The sequence below is a fragment of the Melanaphis sacchari genome, unplaced genomic scaffold (assembly GCF_002803265.2).
Source record: "Melanaphis sacchari strain LSU unplaced genomic scaffold, SCAv2.0 Contig37_pilon_pilon, whole genome shotgun sequence".
NCBI lineage: Eukaryota > Metazoa > Arthropoda > Insecta > Hemiptera > Aphididae > Melanaphis > Melanaphis sacchari.
The window spans coordinates 689,405-716,135 of NW_020271239.1; the positions used below are offsets into that span (position 1 = coordinate 689,405).

The 26,731-nt window shown below is 22.1% G+C and overlaps 2 protein-coding genes across 2 annotated transcripts; one reads left to right on the forward strand and one right to left on the reverse strand.

The window, feature by feature from the left end:
* Positions 1-1,094: 1,094 nt before the first annotated feature.
* LOC112597124 (congested-like trachea protein) lies at positions 1,095-14,915 on the reverse strand. The gene is made up of 5 exons (XM_025343050.1): positions 14,545-14,915; positions 13,766-13,880; positions 9,981-10,298; positions 2,033-2,203; positions 1,095-1,509 (listed from the first exon to the last, which is right to left on the reverse strand). The coding sequence occupies exons 1-5, from the start codon at positions 14,644-14,646 to the stop codon at positions 1,298-1,300; spliced, it is 918 nt and encodes a 305-aa protein (XP_025198835.1). The 5' UTR covers positions 14,647-14,915; the 3' UTR covers positions 1,095-1,297.
* On the forward strand, positions 4,939-9,776 carry LOC112597122 (slit homolog 2 protein-like). Its single transcript, XM_025343049.1, has 4 exons — positions 4,939-5,044; positions 6,983-7,141; positions 7,217-7,345; positions 7,914-9,776. Exons 1-4 carry the CDS (start codon positions 4,985-4,987, stop codon positions 9,774-9,776), a joined length of 2,211 nt encoding a protein of 736 aa, XP_025198834.1. The 5' UTR covers positions 4,939-4,984.
* Positions 14,916-26,731: the final 11,816 nt, after the last annotated feature.

Sequence of the window (26,731 nt, forward strand, 5' to 3'; positions counted from 1 at the left end):
ATAATTTTTGTACCTTCATTATACTTCATATTAAAACAGTATATTATAATTTCATGGTGTATTGATCATTATAAAGTAACATTGATTAGGTGATATGTAAAGTTATATAATTATTAGGTCAACATTGACAAAATGTATATGATAATAGCTATATTATATAATTTATAACAATATAAGTCTTGTAAAATAAAATTTAACATAAAATATATATATGTGCGTTTTGTGCATAATTGTTCATGATAACATTATATAGGAAATTTATAAGCAATTTATTTGGAAAGATTAAACAGTCATAGAATATTTAGAACATTTTAAAAATGGTTCATGAATACATTATACACATTGTTCAATAATATTTTAAAACATCTAAAAAAAAAATTATTTCCACTAAGAATTATGTCATACATATGGCAATAGCACCCAAAAAAGATCTGAAACTCAATTTAAGTATAGAGTATTTCATCACCGCTGAGAAATATCTATGTCATACAGGTATAATAATTATTGTAAACTAATATATATTTTTTATAGAAGAATTTGAAAAATAATTCAACACAAATTTCTGTTAACTAAAATATTTGTTATTTTAACAGTTTTAAAAGTTAATAATTATTTTTGAATTTATAAATATAGTTAGAATACTGAGTATTTGAGTACGCTCAAGTGATTTTAGAGTAAAATTTCAAATATTTTTTATCATTAACAAGTCTGAAATATATCAAATAACTGAATATTTGGAGAATAGACCTTTAAGCCAAAAATAGAACTATAATTTTTATCCACTTTTCAATAAAATATATTTTTGAATGAGATTAGCATACAATAAAATATTATTTATTTTTATACCTGTATTCTTATTATAAATTATACATCTTAGCTAAGTACATTAAAAACAATACTTAGAATTATTGAAATAGCTACAAACAAAAGACGGTGATAACATAGTAAATATTGACTCTTTGAAATTAACCAAAAATAAAATTTGTCCTTAACTAATTTTTAGGTATATAAAATAATTTACACATAAGTATATTATATTTAGGTAATCAATTTCAAACAAAAACAAAATCATTTATACAATAACTTGGAGATAATTTTAAATTTAAAAAATGGCATAATAATTACTGTATATAATACATTTTCAATGCACAGCCTGTATAAATAAGTAAAGTACAGTCACCATATCACCCGAGATAAAATTTAGGCATTATACTATACCCTATGAAAAATATAAAATTTAACATTAATAACTAAATTGTTTCAAAAGCCTTAGTTATGAGAAAATTGAGATTATCTGTTAGTTAATTTCTAGTGATTTATTTTTATTCGGAGGGAAAATAAAGTCTAAGCCCTTTAAGCCAAACTCTACGCCCAAGAAGCACGCAGCATTAGCAGGGAATGCTCGGAGCATAACTGGTGTCACACCGGCATACAATGCTTTCAGTCCTTCTTCTCTGTATAGTTTTGCAAATACGTCTCGAACGCCTCTCGGATACATTCCTTCGGGTGCTGCAAGAACATAATAATTACGTCAATAAAAAAAAAAAAACAAAATGGAAAGTCACTGCTTAGATATTATAGTATTATACCTAGTATATAACTATATAAGCGTACTTTGCTGATATGAATGCAGGTCAGCTTAATAGATGTGTAAAATTTGAATGTTTTAAACTTAGATTCAAAAAAATATTATAGTTTTAAAATTCCTACATCTATATTATATTATGTAAGACATAGGTAGGTAACTAAAGGAAACGCCCAAATTAAATCCAATATCTCTGCAATAAGTTTATATTGTTACAGTTGCTTGTGAGTAAATTTGTGTTTATGTGTTGGAAATGCACATTTAATTTTTAAGTATAATTTTTTTTCTCGGTATCATAAAATTCGCAACGATTTTAAACAAACATACGAAATGTAATTTGTGTAACGTGTTTCGAAATCTATTTTATGTAATAAGATCAGGTATTTATATTTTTACGCTGGTCGGAATATTTAGGTACTTAAATAGTGAAATAATGGTTATACCAACCGATTTGTAAACGACTCTTGAGCACATCCGCTGGCATAGCAATTAACCAGTTCAGTATACCAGCCATTCCTCCAGCGAATATTGTGTTTATAAGTCCTTCTGAGTTATTATTTTTTTGATACTTTACTAATAATTCATATGTAGTAAAGTACACACCGCAAGCAGGTATATCTGTTAACAAAGAAAAAATTATAGAATAAAAAAATAAATAAATAACGAAATAAACGAGGCAATATATATAATATATATATTATATATATATATATATATATATCATATAAATAAATTAAATACTAGGTAATAATAGTACCTTACTATGTTCAATTGTTATAATTTATAGACTTATAGTACCTACCTACCTAGCTAATCTATGCTGTAGAAGATCTTTATCATAAATCAATCTCAAATATTTAGTTTCTATTTAATGATCACTATTTATAACTGGTAATTATCAAATTTTTCTGATTTGATATTAATCTAAGTTAATAAATTATTTTGTAGGCCAATTCACAGATTCAGTCGGTGTAATGAAGAACTTTTATCATATCTCCTTATTAATTTTTTATAAAGGTATTATATACTTACTAAATAATTACTATTAAAATCATACGCTTAATATTAGGTAATTATAATACTTTGTACATTTAATACTAATAAGTTATAAATATACATTTATATGAATTCTTCTCTCAACACCAAAATAATGGTTACATTAAAACCTAATAATCAGATACATAGTATATTACATTGTAGGTACAGATTATATATAGATATAAATCGTATTAATTAAAAAACAGCATCACAATAAAAAATATAACAGAAATAAAATAGGTAGGTACAATTCTTTTTTAAATTAACCTCTGAAATACAAAATCATGATTTTAAATTTTTAAATACCTATAGAGAAATATTTGGCGGGTCTCAATAAATAATTAAGCTATATTTAATGCTTATGGTAAATAAATGTTATCCTATTATTTATATGTTTTTTTTTTTTATTTTATGTTATTTTCAATAATAATAGTTTTATATACCAACGTAAATCAAACAAAATAATAACAATAAAATAATATTGATAACATAGGTACAATTATTTACATTTAAAAATATTAAAAAATATAATAATTAACAAACATTATTATAAAATGGAATACGTGCCCACTTTATAAAATGATTACGAATAATTTAACCATAATAATCACTTGTGAGTACGGATCCTAGATTTATTTATTTTAACTACGGAACATTTTAAATTATACCTATACTTGTAATTTATATTAGTTTTAATTTTGGGAAAGGATGAGGGGACTTATGTTAGCAATTAAAATATTACAAAATTAAATATGTGATGTTTGTCATACAAATTATTTGTAAACATTTGGTACCTAGCTAAAATGACATATTTTGGCCTTGATATAATATTTCATTTTCCTCACAGTTACTAAATATACTATAAAATAAAGTTAAACACAATTATAATTAAATAATAATTATTAATTATCATTTGATTTACATATATGGTTTAAGAAAAAACCTAAATGATATAAAAAAATTTAATTTTTAAAATAAGGTACATACGAGACGGATTACCCAAAATACGGGACAAAAGGGTTATTTTTAAACTAGTGTCGATACGCTTCATTCAAATACGGGACGTATGGGACCCCTAATAATAAGACATTCACACAACCATATAATACCTACATAACCCATATCTTGTTCAAACATTTTAATTACGAATTTCATGTTTACATAAATACTGTAAGTTATACAACACAGAATATATCGATGTAAGTTATATTAAGTGTGCCAAAGATTTTGAACGTAGAGATCGATATTTGAAATTGTTGCCAAATATTCATAATAGCATTAATGCCATAACTTTAGACATGTCATAATTTTTAATATATTTTAGCTTATTTTGATTTAACATTTCTACGTACATATATCATGAATTTTACTATAAGCAATAATCTTTTCAAAATATGTAGTTTAGTTTTAAGATAGGTATTGTCTATTCTATGAACCTATTCACACTACTTTACGGTAGAGTGGTCTCAACAAATTAATAACAATAATATAATATGGTAAAAATATATTATACTATTAAAATAATAAAATACTAATAATATAATAAAATAAATGACTTTAGTAGCAATATATAAATATCGTGAAATAAGATGAAAGACCGTCTCTGTTTAAAATCGTTCTTCGTGTAATATGTTATTAAATCATTGATATTTTCATTAGTGACCCATTCGACACCGAATATACAACAGAATAGTACCCACTACACCACTTTTTTTTTTAAATAAAAATCTATAAATGTTAATATTCATTTTTATTTACGTTAAAAAGTTCGAAAATGTATACCAAATATAATGCATACATTTTTTTTACATATTTTTTAGCATAATGTTTATATTTATTTCTCAAATTTTAACAAAATTGGATATTTAAACAATAAATAACCATTTTACTCATATTTTTTGTAGATTATTGGAACTTAGATCCTATTCACGCTGTTCAAATAATACTTATAGGTTATAAGCTATTGACTTAATAATTTAATAATAATAATATATGAATATGTATAATAATATATAGGTAAATAATAAAATAGTATGTAATATTTTTGTTAAAAATCAATTCAATATATTACAAAATAATTTCTAAAAAAATATTCAATATATATGTTGTTTCAAACACCCAGTATTTTTATGATACACAACTGATAAATTTACAAAGTTTGATTTTACTCCCACGGCAATCATATTAATCAAGTTCCTGTTTAGTTATAACAGGAAGGAAAATAAAATAAGATAATAATATTCAATAGCCAAACATTTCATTCAGTTATGATTTATAAAAATTAAATTATTATTATTATGATATATTATGTTACAAGTAAACGTTTAAGTGAATTAAATAGTTTTCAAAAATATATATAAAATGATTTGTAACAAGTTTTATTTATTGTGGTATATTATCGTGATATGTGTTTTTGTAAAGGTAATTTTATCATGGAATTGTTTATCTATTTTATTCTTTTAATTTTAATTTTCATTATATAATAAAACATTACAATACATATTGTTTTTAATCAAATAGAAATATTAAATAAATATAAATTACAATAGAGTTGCTTACTTTAAAATAACTAACATATTTATACGACTCTCAACACTTAACTCAAATTTCTGGGAACGGAAAAATATTTTAGCTAAATATAAATAATGAATACTTATTTTCAAAACACATTATATAGTTATTTAATTTTAACTAATTGGCAATATTTAAATTAAAAGAATACCTACTTCAATTAAAATTAAATGATTTGTTAATACCTATGCATATAATAGAAATTATTTTTATTTTAAGAATCATACTATAAAAGAATACAAAAAATGATATTATAGTAACTTTTAGAAATTTATGCAATAAACTACAAAGTAAATTCTTGTTAAATCATAAATTATTATCAAACAATAACAGTATTAAATAATATGGCCTATCAATTAAAATGGATACCTACTATGTACAATTTATTTTAAACAGATTATTTTTATAAAATATGCACAAACTTTCAAACTAAATATATATAAAAAATAAATAATGATTAAAATGTTTGTCAAACAAAAAGAAAAAAGAATGTTATCAATTACAACATAACATGTGATAGTGAATTTATTTAATGATATTCTTTTTACTAAATATTCAAAAGTATACATACAAAAAAAAAAAATAGAACATTTAAAATAATAACACAAGTAAATACCAAATAAAATTGTATACACTTTACAAGGAATAATTTATAACAGTATCAAATAAATTTAATGTGCAACAAATAGTTTTATAAGATTTTACAATGAAAGTTAAGTAAAAAATTATAATTAAAAATTTGATAAATAGTGATTACTATAAATGATGTATACGTATAATATTATAATTTGTTAAATATTATCTCAACTTTAAAATAAAACTGCAATAGTTAAATTAATTTTACAGTAATACCTAAACCTTTGTTCATGAACATAATTTTATTGTAATTTACCAAAACTTTTACTACCTACTGTAAACTGTTTCATTTTAAACCTGAAGACTTCCAAAACAATTAATTCGTAAATAAAAAAATTAGATATTAATTATGTATTTTTCTTACTTTAAAATGTATGTAAAATTTTTGTGCTATTAAATATTCATTTGTATAACATATTATATTTAAATATTATACTTAATTCAAATGTAATAAATGTTTTAAAATTATGCAATTTAAATATTGGTCATTATTTTAATACATTTATTTTATTAATCAACACAGATTTTGTAAATATATTTATTTTGTTCAAATTTTTTTTTATTGTGTTTATATAATTTACTTAATATAAAAGTATTTTAAGTATTTAAGCAAACAAATTATACCTAAATAGTATTATAATTGAATAATTATAAATATTTATTGAATCTTTTCACTTTATGCAAAAGTATTAATTGGTTATTTCATTTATCTATAATATAGATCTATTTATTTTTAACAAGTAAATTATAAGAAATACTTTATTCATATAATACATACGTCTTTCTAAATTTAAATTAATGAGCATTTGCCTAATTTTTACTCTAATTTTCTTGTTAAATTAATGTTTGAGTCCACAACAATATTTTTAAACAATTATTTTATTTTTTAATCCATAATTTTTTGTAATGCATCATATTTATGTCTTAAGAAAGTTCGTAAACATAAAATTCAATAATTTTAATATTATAAAATGACAAAATATCTCTAAAAAAAATATAATCAATGTTTTTCTATAATATATTATGTGTTTGCATAAGGTTTTATTATAAAACATTAAATGTTTTGAAATACATATAAAATGTTTTTTATAATTATTGTTCTAGATAATTAAATAATATATTTTATGATAGTTATATATTATAATTTTGTAGCAGGTACAAAGTTCTGATAAAAATTTAGAATGGGGCAAAGAATGTCCAAGAGCATGTACCTGTAAGAACACAGATTTTATAGACTTACCAATAATGAAATGGATGTATAATGGGCAACAAACTGAACTAGAACCACATACTACTAATATGCAAAATGAAGTAACAGGATAAAATAATTTAATAGGCACTTATATAATTTTACAGATTATTTAAATCCCATGCTCTTAATTAAAGGTTATTCAAGATAATGAAGAAGAACAAACAGCTCATCACAATACACAGTTCATTAAAACTGCTTTATGTATGTTTATGAATGTAACAAACCCAAAAGATTTTTTAAATTATCTTCCATTGGATACAGAGGTAAGTACATATGCATATATTTTAGTCAATTTATTTATAAATAAATAAATATAGGTATCAGAAGTTGCTAAATTAAGATCATAAACATTTAAAAAAATATATTAAAAATTAATAAAAAAAAAAAAAAAGCCCTAATATATCTTATCATGGAACAATAAATGTATCAAAATTTTATAAGTAAAGAATGTACATTAACGTTCTTTCAAACCAATAATATTGAAAACTTTTAATTTTGGTAAAATCTTAAATTTCAAAAATAGTTTAACTTTAAACTTATAATCAGTGGGACTGATATCAGTTTCAAATAGTATTGCATAAAAATAAAATCTGTTGAAGAAGTACCAGTAAACAGTAAATTCGTTAAATTAAAAAACAAAACAAATTTCATTTACTTACATCCAAATATCTACAACTTGTATACCCATAACCTATGAAAAATCATCGTCTGCTATAGCACTATTTAGCTAAGTTAAATACTTAGCAAAGTATTCAAAATATGTATTTATAGTGACTGGCATCACATAATAATTAATAATTATATAAAAAAATGTATCTATGTATTTTTCAGGCATTAATTTTATTTCAAACAACTGATTCAGACAATATTACAATAGAAGATGATATAAAACTTCCACAACTAATTTTATTTGAAATTCATGGCAATAATAATCCAACGAGAATCTATATTACAGATAGCATGTTTAAGTATATGGATAATATAAAATATTTAAACATTCAAAGTGTATCATTAGATAAATTAACTTTAGAAAGCAATGAACCAATTCCAATAATTGACACTAATGTTTATAAAAAAGAAAATTCACATGCATTTAATGAACTTTCACCAGTTTTACCGGCATATTTACACAAAGAACAAAATAATAATAATAAAAAAAAAAAAAAAAACCGTTTGGTATTTTTAAAGTCCAAAGATATTGACATAGTTTCCTATGAAACATTTAAAAAAACTAAAAAAAGAACAAAATCAAATAATCTATTTTTATTTAGTAAAGATTTGTTGTTTTTAAGAATTTCAAACTGTGGTTTAAACGATTTATCTTGGAATTTATTTAATGGATTGGATTCATTGGAAACCCTTATTCTAGACAACAATGTTATTGAGTCCATTCCAGATTTTTCTTTTTATGGTGCTAAGGGGCTAAAAATTTTATCTTTAGCTAATAATAAAATTAAAAATTTGCAGACTACTAGTTTAGCTGGACTTCTTGATTTAAATTATTTAAATTTGAAAAACAATGCTATAACTGTTTTATCAGAAACAACATTCCCACCATTACCGCAGTTAAAAATTGCAGATTTAAGTAATAACCCAATTGAAATGGTGTATCCATACACATTTGAAGTGCTGAATGCTACTAAAGAGCTTGCATTGGGAACAAATGACACACAATTGCATTTACATCAAAATGCATTTATTGGTTTAGATTCTCTAGAAAAATTGAATTTATTTGGTGTAAATGTAACAATTTTAGAAAGACCATTTATGATTGGACTTCCTAATCTTGTTGAACTTAAGATCAAAGGCTTCATACAACATATAGCTTTTGATGCATTTGCTGAAATACCAAATATTAAACGTCTCATAATCAGTAATTGTTCAATACAATCTATATCTATGGATACATTTTATGGAGTTTATAATCTAGAACACATAGATTTGTCTTATAACCAACTTCGAGAATTACCTCCAGGCTTATTTGATCAACAATTATCTCTCAAGGAATTAATTTTAAACAACAATCAACTAATTGATATACCAGATGATATATTTAAAACACTTTCTTATCTTAAATTAATACGATTAGATATGAACTCATTACACTGTACATGCAGGATGAAATTGTGGGATATTTCATTAATGACTAAAAACACAAAAGAAATAAATAAACATACTTGTGAATGGAAACATTCAAAAAAAGGATATAGCTGTACAATGAAAAGTAAAACAACATATATTTATAACAAAAAACTAGAACCAATATGTTCAAGTCCAACAAAATTAAAAGGAAAAACGATTTCATATGCTTTGAGAAAATACTTGAATTGCAATAGTGAATCATATAGTAAACTTTATATGAAAAAAAAGTATAAAGAATCACAACTTTATAAAAAAGTTAGTGAAGAAGACATCAAACAAAATACTACAACAGTAAAGACTAATTTTTCTGATTACATTTCTAACAACACAACAAGCATCAGAAATAATACTATTATTGTACCAAATATAACAATGAGAATTATTGAATTAACGCCAAAATCAATAACCAATAATATAGCATATATAAATACGGAAAAAAGTATACTTTTGAACAATGGAACGTATATAAGCAAGTCATCATTGAAAAATGAAATTTCTAAAATGAAAAAAAAATACAAAGAAAAAAATACTGATTCTATACTTGAAAACTAATTATAAAATAACATTGAAATATTTATTATTTATCTAAAAAAATAATAGACATGATTTTAAATTATTTAAATATCTATAGACTATATTTTATTTAAAAAATATATTAACAACAAACAATAAAAATTAAACCAATTTTAAATATATAGTAAATTTACTTAATATTTTTAATTGCACGATATAAATAGTTTAATTTATATTAATTACCTCTGAGTAATGTAGCACATGTTCCTTTGTATAAGCTTCTTACACCACCTTCAGTATATAAGTTTTTAATAACACTGATTGGGCCATCATATTTCTGATTACCAAATTCCTGTACTTGTAAAATACATTTAATGCGTTCTCCAGGTACCATAATTATTGCTGTAAAAATACCAGAAAATGCTCCGGCACAAAATAGTCGTGATGGTGTTAAATTTTCTTTTTTATCTCCAGTAGAAGAAAATAATTTTTTGCCTAATCCAAATCCTAAGAAACTTATAGCAAATATTGGAGCTACACCAGTTATTGGAGCTGCCATACCTAAAAAATAAATATGTAAAATAAAAAAATACAGAAAATTAAAAAAATTAAAATATCAATCATTCTAAAATTATATCTCATAATTAAAATTTTTTAACTGAATATTTTTTTAATTATTTTTTTAAATTAAAATTATTTTATGATATAAAATTACATAATTTATACACTATGTAAAATATTTAAAAATCATAACATATGCATAGCGTTTAGTATAATATAATAAAAAATAAATGGCTATAATACGTAGATAAGTTCAATGGGTATTATCAATTTTCAAATTTTTCACCATGACTGCTACACAATATACATCTTACACTTCATTTAAAATTAGACATTTACTTCTATAATTGTGAAATAAAAATGTTATTTTTATATTATATAAAATTCAGTAATTATAGTTAACTAATAGTTAAATATTTCAGTATGTTTTTAGTGGCATTGCATTAAGAAACAATTATAAAACATCAAAAAATAAAAATCTATAGTTATATTTTATATATATATTATATTAGATTAAAACAATAGACTAAACAAATTCAATATTTAATATTGAGATAATTCTGCTAGGAATAAGCTAAGGTATTTCTAGTTAATGAAATAGACAAAATATAGTTATTAAGAATTTGAAGATCTTTAAGATAAATCAAATACATTGGATTGTAATTGATTGTTAACTGCAGTTATTAGTACTACATTTTCATCAAATTAGTGTGAATGTGCATTTAGATTTATGAACAATTTAATAACTACAAAAAGAAAATAGAACCAGAATGAGCTAGTGAGTTAGGTACTGAGAAATTTTGGTGGGCTGATTATATTTATTTAATTATGATTTTATTTTTTATGATAATAATTAATCAATTTAAACATTATTATAAAATATAATTAAATACAATTATTAAAATTGTAGCTGTAATTAAACGTTAGAAATTCTAAAGCTCGGTCTGGTATTTTATCAATTTGAGGCTGTGACAAGAAGTACAATAGATTTGTGTTAAGGCATTTTAACATAATTTTTAAATTATCAATTAAGGTCCTTTTCTTAAATAATTACTGTCATTAGTAGTATAATATAGAAGGTCACATAAAATCCAATATCAATCTTAAATTATTGGTACTAGTCTAAAGACATTTACAAAGTATAATATTCTCATTTTAATAATTCACTAAGTTTTAACAATAAAATTGTATTAATAATTTGTTTGTGTTATCTAATAGATATCTATCACATTTCTATAATACAATTTAAATAGTAAATTTAACATTAACAAAATAATAGCATTTAACAAAATCAAAATAATTTATCACTTTAAATAATAATTATTATATTAAAAAAATAATTTCGCTAAACTTTTAATACTCAATAAATAAACTGGTTAAGTAATAAAATTTTGTTTTATAAATTTTAACTTTTATATTTTTAAGAATGCGTACATTAAACAAAAAGTACAAACATTTTTTTCTAGGCCATTTTAACATTTTTTAATAAAATTTAATTTTTTCTAATACTTGAGAAATATTGATAGATTCCTGGGTTTATCATTTATAATCAAGTATTTATAATTAAAGTTTGAGTATTAAAAATATTTTACTTAAAATTGGTTTAATAACTATTAATTATGATTTAATTACTTTTAAAAATAAGAAAGTATAATAATAATGGTACAATATTATTTTAATACTTTATTAATATAATACATATTATTAGAAATATTTTTAAAAAAAAATGTTAAATACTTAGATGGAAATTTCAAGGGCAGGAAACTTTATAGAGGAAACAACTGCCTCTCTTCTCCTATGTGCACACTTATGGCTCTAAAATTACATTGTTAGTAAGTATGATGTTTATTTTCATGACAAGAATTTGTGATGTAGTATTTAAAATTTAACTGAATGTTACCTATTTGATATTTGATGTTTATATATATATATATGCTGTGTTATTAGTGTTATACATTTATATTTTTTGGGTCATTCCACTTATCAATATTTTCATATAAAATTTAATTCATTTACCAATGATCAAATAGTAAAATTCACAGATCACAGATAAAATTTCTTCTTGGGGGGAAGAAAGTGACTAATTTATTTCTTTATGCTTTTAGATTTTTTCATTTTTTCATGATAATATGACTTAAAAACATATAAAATATTAAAATGTAAATACATGATGCATAGATTTATGCATTTAATAACATTTAAATATGGACTAATATCTATACATACCTAATTGCTTATCGAAACTGTAATTATCTAAATTCTATGTCTCTATCACATTTTATATAATAAAATCTTATGTTATAAATAATAACAATTACTTATATAATTAATCCCTGTTTGTGTTAACACGTAGCAAATAATGTATTGTAAAAATTTAACATTATTTAAAAAAAATATCTACACTGCATAAAATATAAGCTTAACGTGAGTTAGAGAAATTAATAGGTAAATCTATATCAGAAAATCTTGAAATAAAGTTATTATGTAAATGTACTTAAACAGTGATGTTCTCATAATTTTTTATAAGAGTATACTACGCTGAAGTATACCAAAATATAGGTATTTCATTTTTTTTATGATAAAAGTGGTGGAGAGGTTTAATTAATAACCAAAAAAATTACTATTACATTTTTAATAAATCAAAACAAAATTATAAAAATGAATTATTTAAATAAATTAATAAAAATTTGTAATTGGTGTTATTTTTTATTATTATCGTCGTATACTGACAATGACGACAACGATTACGGGAAATACCACCGATAACGATTATTTGTCGACATATTACGTATTACTCAACTAGATGCCCGTGACTATTGTTACTGTCGTAGTGTCGTTATTGAGTGTCACGCGACGGATTAGAAAAACATTATACTATACTTTTAAGTTTTTCTTTTTTTCTTTTTGTATGGTTTGTTTGAGAGTATACGTAGTATAACCATGATATTTTAGAAAAAGCTTGAGAGTTTACGGCGTATATGTAGTATACCCTATGGGAACACTACTGCACTTAAATAGTTTTTTTTAATTTTTTTTTTAAAAGTCAGTTATTTGGGACAGTTGGATAATGGGGATAGATTGTCCCCATTATTATTGCCCTATGTATCTCCATTAAGTGGATTCTACTGTATAGTAATATTTATTTTATTTATAGTCAATCAATACATGATTAAATGTAATATGTGATATTGTTACAATAGTATAAATAAGATTGTAGACTTGTAGATTCTACAGAACATTTTTAGATTTTCAATAATACAATAAACTTGTATTATAAATAACTTTATTTATATTTTTAAGTGGAACTTTTTTTTTTGGTTCTAGGTAGCTTAAACCCTCTAATTTTTCTATATCTATGCCACTGGCATTGATCTTTGGTAGTATATTATTATATTATTAAAACTAAAAAAATTTAATATTCGAATACTATTCTATGAAATATATATGTATACATTAGGCATTCTTACCTTTATATAAACCAAAAAAACCTTCTCTCTTAATGGTTTTAACAGCACAATCCCATGCACCATTGTAAATAGGTATTTTACCAATCTGTGCTGGTGGCATTGTTTGTAATCTAACCTAAAGGGAGATAATAAAACAATCAGAAAGATAATAAACTTCATAATTAAGTGTATATTATTATACATTGTGCTTAATAAAATTGGTGCGCATACCATTTTATAGATAAAATAACAAATAATAAAATAGTTGAGAGTTCCTTATATTTAGCTAATAAGAGTTATTGATCAAAGGCAACACCATCCTAATACATTTATTATATAGCAGCCTCCAGTAATTACAACCTTATGACTAAACTACTAAAACTGTAAATTATCTATTAACTTTAAGTAAAATTCGTATTTTAATGAAAGCATTTTCTTTTACTATTATTTATGTTATCATACACATATTTTGTTACAAAATTGTAACATAAAATATACGCAAGATATTAATTTTATAAATCAAGAACTATGGTACTATTTTAACATAGTTACCAGACAAATAAAGAGACCCTATAAATTATAATATCACTGGACGCATTTGAAATTCAGATAAACACGCTTCTATGAATCTACCAAAACCGACAAAACCTAATATATTATAAAATATTATTGTCTAAAGATTAACTTTTAATTTTAAATAAATACACATATGACTTATTGGAAAGTCACATATGAAACTTTTTTAGGCCAAGTACGTCCTAAATTAAGTTTAATAACAGAATTAATTGTTGTTAACATACTTTAATAGTGTCCAATGGATGACCCACTAACACTGTGCACACACCACCGAAACCACCAGCTAGAAAATACTTAAAGGGATTAGCATTTCCTTCAGCGGACATTTTAACGGGAAATTATAGTAGAACAGTATTGGTTAAAAACAAATAATTGTATTAAAAATGTGTGAGTTAAACTAAAAAATATTTAATTACATTAAAAATAATTTAAATTTGAATTTTTAAACAGGTTGTATAGTCGATTACAGCTATCAAATTTATACATTATCAAAATTGTCGTAATCACTGATAATCATTGTTCTATGATAATATCCGCAAATTGTGTCATGTCATTACACAGATGTCTATAGTATGATAATATAGACATCTGCGTGTCATTATACAATATGACATTACTCAATGGTGTCATATTATGATATTATGATATTATGATACGGCGAACGATTCAAAAAAAAACTGACAAAACTTTTATCACAATATCAATATCGCAGTTCATTAAGTTCATTCCAAATTCCAATTTCCATTTGAATACAATGATGGATTTAATAATAAAATATGAATATTATTCTATTAAATATAATGTATATTTATATTTATATAAAAATGTTTCTAATATCCTCATTATTTTAACTATTCAAAATGTATTATAATAATTTAATTGAAGACATACCTAACCTAATGTAAATATCAAAAACGATGAAACGCCAAAATATTTACAAATTAATGAAATATATATAATTAATATTTATACTTATATGTAAAATATAATAGTTATCATTTTAATAAAAACGATTTAATTTGTGTACTATAGTGTACAATTTTTATTACAATTTAAATATTTTATTCTAATAAAAATTTAGATAGGTATGTTATGATAAAATCTTTACTAAATTAATTATATTATTGAATGTTCAGCTGTTTTGCTTAAATATTTATTTATTTATTTATTTATAAACTAATTAATTATATAACATATATAAAGTTTCAGCTTTCAATAATTTAAATAAGTGTCCCCAGAAATAATACTCGAGAAGTACAAATTAGACAGAAGATTGAGACAAAATTATAGAAGAAATTAATCAATGTTAATCTCATAGAATTATGGATGAATTTATAAAATCATTTAGAAGGCCATTAAAAATAATGAGCAAAAGATGCTCTAAGGTCAGCAAGAGATAAAAGCTCAAACTATCGAGCAGTTATGAGCTGAAACAGGATAGTATCCATTACTAACGTAAGACTTTAACTTATTTCGTCTTGGTTACAATATTAATCTTTTTAAATTTCATTGGGAATAATTAATGCAGTAGTACTATGCTCATTTTTCAATTTTTTTTTTTTACGTGTTTTAAAGCACTACATATGAAAGTTTTTGAAAAACTGCCTGTATGAATGTTTACATAAATCATAAATAAAAAACTATTAAAATTATTATTTTAGTTCTGTTAAGATGATTTAGTTCAATTTTATCAGATTCCTAATAAATATTATTGATTGTAAATTGTAGCTAAATCTATAATAATAATTAAATGTCTTGGTAGTTGTTAAACTACAGTAAATAATAATTGAATTTATTATGGTATTTGAGGGACTAGAAAAATGTTATTACAAGTCTGAACTTATGACTACAGGTATAGATAGAAAGTATTTTCTCATACTCTCTAATTTTTAATATTGGATTTGGATTAGTTTAATGAAATGTTAAAACTTAAATAATTTATGATTTAATTGAATCAAATCAATATAACTTTTTTTATCTCTTGTTATTAAAATTTGATTTATTAAAATACTAACTATAGAAAAAACATATCAACAGAAATAAAAATAAATATAATTAATGACCAATTCAAATGTAGAGTATTATATTTTATTGACTATGATAAGATAAGTTAATTTTTAATGAAAATGTATTAAATTATACATGATTATTATAATACATTATTTTGCATATTTAAAATTTTATTTTTAGTAAATGAAATTTTGGTAACTAAATTTTTTAAAAAAAATATAGTTTTAATTTGCATTTTAAATAAATTAAATGTTAAGATTTATATTCAAATATTTATATTTATTTAAAACTATTGTACTATTATCATAAACTTCTTGCAAAAGAAGTTTGTTTATTATATACAGAATAAAAATTAGAATAAAATATTTATAATAAAAACAAAATCAGATAAAAACTAAAAATCCTTTTCTCATTACTGATCAAAATGTTCCTATTTTATATATATATATATATATATTATAAAAAATGTAATTATTGTAAACATTTTTTTTATTGATAACTACCGGTTTTGACCATAACCATCAGATTATTTAAATATTAAAATCAAAAATCAACATAATAGATAAAATAAATTGAACCCTAAAATTAATAAATATTGGATTTATGTGATGCACATACATATAACAAATTAATTTTTACTATAGAACGTTAAAAATCATACAGAAAAAAATTGAAGGCATGCATTTTTATTTTATATACTACTATTATACAGTATTTTTCTTTGTTGATGAGAAATCAATAGTCAAAAAGATTTCCTAAGGAGAAGGGATATGAGTATACTTTTTATATTTTCTGTCTGCTATTTGGGCATATAATTATTATGATTAAAATTATACATAATAAAATTTAATAATTTTTATCATAACAATAACACATCAACCTCTTTTCACCTTTGTATATTTTACAGTATAAAATGTGTATTCATTATAATATGATATTATCTCATTTTATTTCTTTTATAATACTTATAAATGCTTGTAGCATTTCTAACCTAAGCAAATATTTTTATCCTTATTCTTTATGTTATTATATTAATCAAATCTTCTAGTGCAAAATTTAATGCTTTTGAAACAAAATCTCTTTAATTTTTTTTTTTACTTTAAATAAATATTTAAAAAAAAAAATATAGAACACTTTAACATTCAATTGAAGATAAAATGCTCTCAATTAATTCTCATATAGTTTTATGTGCCCCAAATAATAATTTAAGTTTAAATAAATCACACTTTTTATTTTGTCAATGTGAAATGTATTAAATTTTTTATAGTCCAAAGAGTCAAGACAATTCTCAGTTCTAGAATGTTTTTTGAGTTTAGTTTTTCTTAATTTTCACTTCAAATATTCGAGTTTTTTCATGTTTTTCTTCTTCTGAATCAAAAAAACTTAATAGTTAATCATTTTTCAAATATTTGTTGAGTATAGCATTCTGAGAGTGTTTTAAAAATCTCTTTTCTATTGTTATTGTTATGTTTTGTTTTTTTCGCATTACTTTTATTCCGGAAATTATTCATGTAAGAACCTAGATATTAAAATTTAAAAAAGAATAAGCAAGTTAAAATACAATATACTTACCTTATTAAGGGGGATTTGCAACTATTAGATTTTAAGGAATATTTTATAGGCAACTTCTTATGCAGTCATCCGTATTCAGTTAGCAATTTAGCATGAACTCTGTGAAACCCGAAAATATGGGGTATTCGATAGCCACGAGTAGTTTGCTCATCGAATTGCCTCTCGTGAATCGTGATATTAAAAAAAAATATTTATATTCGAATTACTTCCCACATTTATTTAGTTAAAGTTGATTTTTTAGTACTCTAATTGCTTCGAATAAATATTATAAATCAAAAGATTTAATATTATATTTATAATAATATATATTTATTTTTTTGTGATAATAAAAAAAATACTATTACCGACCTGAATCTATTTTATTTATAACGAATTTCATGGTATCAACATATTATGAATACAGACTAAGACTTAGTTTAAAGACAAGTTTAAATGTAATTGTTTAAAAATTAAAAAAAAATAAATTTATTTTTATTGTGAAAAATGATTAGATTAATTACTTAAAGTATAAAAATTATAAATAAATTATAAAACATTAATTATATGTAATTGTAAAAAAAAATTAGGTAATATATTTTGTTTAAAATATTAAACAAATCAATATAATTATCAATAGTTCCATAAAATATTCTGATTTTGGATAATGATATGATATGGAAATGAATTTAAGAGATGAATGTAAGTTTTCCATATGAGAAAAAACAGGTAAAATCACCTATATGCTCCTCAGTAATAACGTAATCTTTTCTTTCTCTCATAAAATTATATTTTTAAATAATTGCATAATCGTAAATTTGGGTCTGTTGGCTATTACTTTATATGATATAATATACCTATAAAACCTTATTTACAGTTGAGTCGTTATCACTTGATTTACAATAACTCGAATATTTGTCTTGCCCCTTGAAGTGTTTATAAGTTGTATTTGACATATATAATTCGAAACATTTTTAAGTCAAATTTATTTTAATTTTATTTTAAATTTAATTCATTGAAACTCAAGTATATTAAACTTTTGTTCAAATAAAAAATATATTACTTTTTAATTTAAAGATTTAAATAGATACTTACAAATGCTAGTAGTAGTTGTTTTAATTCTACTTCAAGTAACATTTTAAATTGTATTGAAAAAAAAATTAATTTAATTAACTAAATGTATGAATATTAAATAGATAGATATTTATATTTAAGTACCTACTTATAATATCGTTTGCCAATTATTTTGTTATATTGATATCACGAACTAAAAATGCTTTCTGTTTAAATAATAAAATCTTATTTTAATTAAAATTAATATTTATCAATGAACATTTATATAAAAATCACTTATATATATATATATAATATAATATGTATAAAATATATCTATATCTATAGTACAAATCATTGCAAATGTCAAAAATAATTTTTAAATCATATAATATCAGAGGCCTCATATTATCCTCAATTATTTTAACTAAAATATTGAATACAAAATTGTTGTTCGTTATCAAAATAATATCCAGAAAATGTTGAAAACTATTCAACAATCTCCAACAATTCTAAAAGAATTACATGTTAAGCCTAAAAACATAAAATTGTATATTTGCTATATCCTATATACAATAAGCAAACAGCTGTGCTGCCAGTGTAAACAGCGCAAGTATTTTTTGGGCCTCTGATAAAAAGAAAAAAAAGTTTGACAAATTTATAACGTTTCTCAACGGTAAAACAATAATAATATTTGTAGGATAGGTCGGATCAATGTCTGCTAATGTTAACCTAAATATATATTAACCGTAATGAACTTGGCATAATAAGTTGTATACGCTATTATGCATTAACATCGATGCTACTGGTTCGATAGTGGACTGTATATTATGAACAAGACTAGGATTATAAAGTATTTGCATAGTTTTTATAATCAACGTTAAAATAGTTAAAATAACTATGGTATTGCATGGTACAAATTAATTTTGTGATATTAATAAAAATTGAATTACAATATTTTATTTTGCAGTTTTTTGAATATTTTATTTTTTATAGTTAATACACAAATAGTGTATTTAGGCTAGGACCCCAAATTACACCCAAGTTGAGGGACCACAAATTTTTTATCGTGGCATTAAAAAAAAAATTGAAAATATTTTCATAAAACGAAGAATGATGACGTTAATTTATAAGTGTATAAAGTACTCGTATTTTGTTTTATATTTTTAAATACATTAGTAGGTAAACAATTATTATCATTAATATAAATATATATATGTATTTTTTATTGGCTTCTTGTTCTTACATTAATTTTTTTATAGTATTACTGTCTAATTTCCATAAAGAGTCATCAAGTTTCATTCTACGCCACTGAAATGCATATTTAAACTAGATATTTAGTTTAATTTATACTGTTAAATTTCATTTTTAAATATTATGAGCTAAAAATTTAAAAAAAAAAAATCGTATATTTGTTGAAGTTCAGGTCAGATATTTAAAATAATTTGATCTTAACTCTTTTCCACTGTAACTTAAATTAGTTACGTTTTAAAATATTTAATCAGATTTTAAATTATTTGTAGATATTATAAATTTTTGGTTTTTTTTTGTATTTATGGATATATAAAACAATTTAAGGTTTGGTCAAAAAGTTAAAAAATGTTATACTATTTAAGTACAAAACTAAATACTCATTTGAGTTTTTACTATAACAACCAATAATAGTTGACACTCGTTAATCACCTAAATAAAAATATGTAAGGTAATTAAAAAAAAATGAATTTACCTGAAAGTAAACAATGTTTACCACATGTTTGATTTCATCAGCTTATAAAAAAGTGACTTATTTATTATGGCACGATAACAAGTCTAGAAGTAATTATATAAAACATATTATTTATTAATAAAAAAAAAAAAAAAACATTCTTATCGTACTGATGATATAATATTATTATATTATGATATATTTAATCGTCTCATTGACAAATATCAAGAATAGATTTCAGTAAACTTATATCATGTTATTAAACCATCGTGTAAGATAATTTATTTTCGAGCACACAATATGGCGCATGGGGAAAAAATAAAACAAGTGAGTAGCAATTTGCGGTTTTGTGATTTTTTTAATAATATTTGATATAATAATTATTAACATAATATGATTAAAAAAATATATATTCCTTTTTAAATATCTTATGTTTGAAAAAAGTTATACATTTTTCATAGTGTAATGTGTAATTTTTTTTTCCATCGAGTTTTTTATCAGGCTAAAATTAAAACAACTATAGTTCGTACACATTTTAAAATCTCCTATTAAAACTAGAAATTCGTTTGAGTACAAAATATTATAGAATAACCAACTCATTTGTGCATAATAATTTATACCTACTATCACGTGTTTATTATACGTAAAAAAATATTTTCCTGTTACTTGTAATTATTTACTCAGCTGTATACCATTCAGATTTATAAACAAATTCATACGTGCTAGTATTATTCTGAATTTTAGAAGATAAACGTACTTTGATGCACGCAACGTTATATGCAGGGACATCCTAAATGTATGTATACTCACTTACTTACATTCTCAATCGGCAAAGCATTATTAAATAAATTTGTGTCAACTTTGAAATATATACTTATAAATCATAATAATCATAACTTAATTTTAAAGATCTTCATTCCTGTTTGTTATACATTGCATTTATTACAATTTGGTTTTGTCGATTAAAAATTAGTTTCTGTCTTTACTTAAAATCATTTTTTGTGTACAATAAATTATTATAAGTCGAATTGAAGTTAAGATTTTTACGAAATTAGATACCTAGTTGATATACGCGTAAATAAACGATTTCCGCTTTTTTTTTGTGCTTATTTCAAAAGTTATTAATGAAAAAGAGGTTTTCGAAATATTCCACTTGTACTTAAATTATTAATTTCTAAACACTATAATATTTTCAAAATATTTAGACTAGTTTTAAGTTATTTTTAGACACTGTAATTTTCAAAAATATTTAGTTTATTTTTTAAATTGTTTATAAAATATGAATATGTATTAAAAGATAAGTATAGTTGTATAACTTTTGTATAACCTTTTTTTCTAAAAGGATTATGGTAACTGGGCCACTAAAATGTTTCATTAATAAAAAGTGTACTCGGTAAGTGAGCTATTAATTAAGTATTTTTTCGAACTTCCTTATACTTATTAGTAAAATATAATTATTATGAACGAACCATGTGATATATTTTTAAAATATTTATCCGTCAACTAGACTTTATTTTTAAATCTAGATGAATGAATTTATAGGTAATATGAACAAAATAAAAATTTATCCAGTATAAGTTGTTCTCATATTGCAATTTAAAATATAAAATACGTATATAGGCATGGATTTTTTTATAAAGTTTAAAGTTAACATTTTTATAAGACTCGTTGAAATCACCAATACTTAAGAAAAATATATTTTGTAGTTAAAAATAAAAACAATTTTTAATTTTTTTTTTTTTTGTGAATTAAAATTTCAATGAAGTTATAGGTAATTAATAGATACTTATAAAGGAGATTAAAGAGACGGAATACTCAACTTCTAAATAATTTTTTGAATATATTAATATTAATAATAGTTATACAAAAGATAAAAAGATCTATATTACAATGCTAAATAATTAGCCTAATTTCTTATTTTTCCCTAACAGCGTAAGTAATATATTAGTATATTCCTAAAAAATTGACTACCTTACAGGTAAATTGCATTAGTTCTTTTTTAGTTTCTCATCAAAGCTTTTTAATCCAATAAATAGCAAATTTATACCAATTAATATATAAAACATATTTATTACAATTATATGATCAAAATTATAGAGTAGATACTATGTATACTGACTTTCAAAATTAATTCTATGAGGTTAACCAGCATAATACTTAATTACATAAATTAAAGTGGTTTAAATGAGTAATTTTTATCATAGGTTTTTTTTTAATTAAAGAACTATTCCTAAAAGTTAAACTTTCATTTCACATTTCTGATGGTATTAACATATTGTTAGATATCATAAGATTTTTACTTATATTTTTGATTTTTCTATTTCTTATTATTGTATAATTGAAAATACTGTTACTGTAAAATTGTGTATATTTGTAGATGATGCTAAATTATTTGGTACATTCAAATCATTTTCAGTTTCTGAGTTATTACAAGATTATTTAAATACATTTTAATATTTTATTCAGAAACCAAACTTTTATTCATAAAAAAAATTATACCATAAAAAAAATTTATTTTACCTATCACAAAATAACTTAATTATTATTCACATAATCACCCATAATAAAAGATCTGTAAATTTAATATTTTCCGAAATAAACACGTCAAAATATTATAACAGCCATTTAATAAGTGACTTGAGATTATACGAAAAACTCCCTACTCAAATAGAAAACTGTCGAAAATCTATAATTTTTAAGTTATTTTTAAAGAGATGGTTATTAAACAATGAACTATTACTATAAAAACTATTTTATCAAAAGTATAAGCTATAATAACACTTATATATATTTTATTTAAAAAAATACTATACGCTGTAAATTTTATTTTATTTTATAGCTTATTCATTTCTATTATTATTATCAGTTTTATTATTATATTTTTCTTAGTACCATATTTTATAGGAACTCTCGTTTATCAAAACAAGGGTTTTATCTTTAGTGATGAAGAAAGCACTGTATAATAATAATATATATAATTTAATTTGCGTAAACATCAATATTACTAAAATAAAATATAGATTATTGTTATTATTATTAAATTATAAAGTTATAAAATCAATAATGATGAATCATCTAGGGAATCAGTTATTTAAGATTTGGGTACACATTTTGAATCACACCATGAAACATACTAAATAAATCTTTTTTCATATTCTCCATTAAACGTATTAATAAAATGTATACTGGTACTAGGTAGATACAATAGTTTTATAGTTATAATATTATATCCTTTAACTATTATAATTGAATAGTTGTTTAGGGAAGTGCGTTGTTCATGCTTTATCATTGACGAAACCATATTGCGTGATAGGAAATTATTTATTGAATCACTTATTCAAATGTACATGTGAATATATAGGTATCTAACGATTAATGTATTATAAAATGATAAATGGGATAAGAAAGGCATTTGATCTAAAATGGTCTTTGAAATAATTTTTTATGACCTAATAGTACAAAAACAAATATAATTACCAATGAATAATAGATAATCGATAAAAAACGATGACGGGAGAATACTATATATTATATAAATAAAAGATAAAATATAATAAATGATGTACCTACCTTTATTAGCAATTGCCTCGTTGGTATGCAAATATGATAGGTGTCTATGTGATTGTGATGTATATTACGTTTGAAAAAATAAATCTGTTATAACAGAGAATCTGACGTAATAACCAATATATAAACATATAATATTCTGAAACAATAATTTTTTCATTTTAAACGCATTTTGTAATGTTTGATTGATCAGTACTCACTACTCAGTAGGTTAGGTACATATAAGTATTATTATATTTAATATTATTATTAATTATTTTTAATCTAGGTAGTATATTATACTAGCTGAATAAATGAAAAAATGAAAACATTTAAAATACGACACTATTGTGTACATGGGTAATTCAGTTCACGGGAAAATTGGCATCGGTGTAACAACCAACAGGTGTACCTGTTTTGTCAACTAATTAGACCAAGATTGGCAAACGGTCTGAAACGGATACACTTAGTGTATTTTTGAACTTGGTTAAAACTATCCTCTATGCTATTGACTGATATCTCTAAAAACAATTTTTGAAATTTTCATCAAAATAGGTCAAGTAGTTTTTGAGTAAACAAGTCACAAAAATACATTTATTTATTTATATATAAAGATAATATAAAGTCTCTTTTTTTCTGTAACTTATAATAACAGATACTTAAAAATATAAATAAAAATAATATTAGGTTTTTGTAATCTAAAACGAAATTTCTATGTGAATTACTTCTACAGTAACATAATATATGGGTTGGAAAATAAAATGAAAAACACTACTCAAGTCTCAAGAAATAGGTGTGCAAAATCTGGAGTTAATTGGTTTTATAGTTTTCGAGATTACTGAATACTATCAAAAGTACAATCATTAAAAAATCCGAGCTAAGTGAGTATTTTTATTTCTATCTGTTATCACTTTTTGAAGTAGCAAAAATGCTTCAATTTTAACTTTAAGAGTGGTTTCTGGTATCAAATTGTATGTAGTTGGTACTTTGAAGGTCAAAATAAAAAAATTATCAATTATTTTCAATAATTACAAAAATATACTAATAAATATATTTAATAAAAAATAAAAATAAAATAATACGAAAAACATTAATTATTATTAATAAAAATTAACCAACTTTAAATTAACCACGTCTAAACGGTAAAAATTATTAATAAATTTGAATTTGTTATTAAAATGATGAAATATATCATAGGTAGGTGTAAAAAAAAGGACAGCTATTTTTAATAAAATAATTCATAAATATTTTTTTGAATTTATTTACATGTCTAAACGTTCATTGTTTATTATAAATTTTCAATGATATTTATTAATTTATTTTGTTTAATGGTGTTTAAATTTTCGAAAATTGATTTCGTTAAATTGTTAAATATTTTTTTGTGTTATAATATTATGAAAAATGTTTTGAATCCATTGTTTAAAGTTAGAATTTTATCAAAATTTGTCAACAACTTGAAAACTTTAAAAAAAAAATATACTTATGCAATTTTTAATAACCATTCCTAAGGTTTAGTATTTTTTACAAGATTGTTCATAAATTATTGTTTATGGGAAGTTAAAGTTCAACGTAAAATCATAAATATTTTTTAAAAACCTGATATTTAAATTTCGACGAATTAGTTATTTACGTGCAAAATAACAATTTTCTTATTTTTTTGTTAATCAAAAATAAATAACCATAGATATTTTCACTAAATGTTTAAATTACCTATTTTTTTACATGGTATAATCACAGTATAATTTTCAAAATGATTAAATTCTTTTAGAGCTATTATTTTAACCGCTGCTCTTAAACGCGAAGTACACTAGTGTTTATCTACTTTTCCCCTTGTTATATATAAAGATAACCCTTAGAATAATTAATATTTCATCCCCAAAACTTGAAATTTCTCGGTTAGGTTAAATATTAATTAATAATATATTGAATATTGATCATCTATTCTATTCGAATAATTATTATCACTACCTTTAAAATTACTCTCCGTTTAATTTTATACTGGAATTAGATTCAAATCTAAATTTCATATCTGTATTCTGTACCTACTGTCATAATAAAGCAAATAATATTAAATCATGTCTTGTGCTTATTATACATTAATAATATTGCGAACATTACGATGCGATTTAATCATCATGACGTAATTGTAAATTGTTTCCATAAGTATTCATAAAAGTTCCTACCTAGTATTTATAATATGTTTAATATAAATGTAAATATGTATGTATAGGATATAATAATTATCATACCATAATGCATGTTTTCGAGTACCACGCTGCATAATCCATATTATATAATAATTAATAATATTATGGTATCTATGACACACGTATGACTTTGAATTGTTTTGCAATTCTTAAAGGATCACGATTTACGAGATGAATGAGGCCGTCAACAGCACTCGACATCATATATGACATAATATTATTATTAGCGATGAAGTATCGTATTGAAAATTGAAATAGTACTATGTATAAATAAGTACGTAATATATACTGACGTATACTAATTTATCAATAGTTACACTATGATAATCAGAGAACTCTACC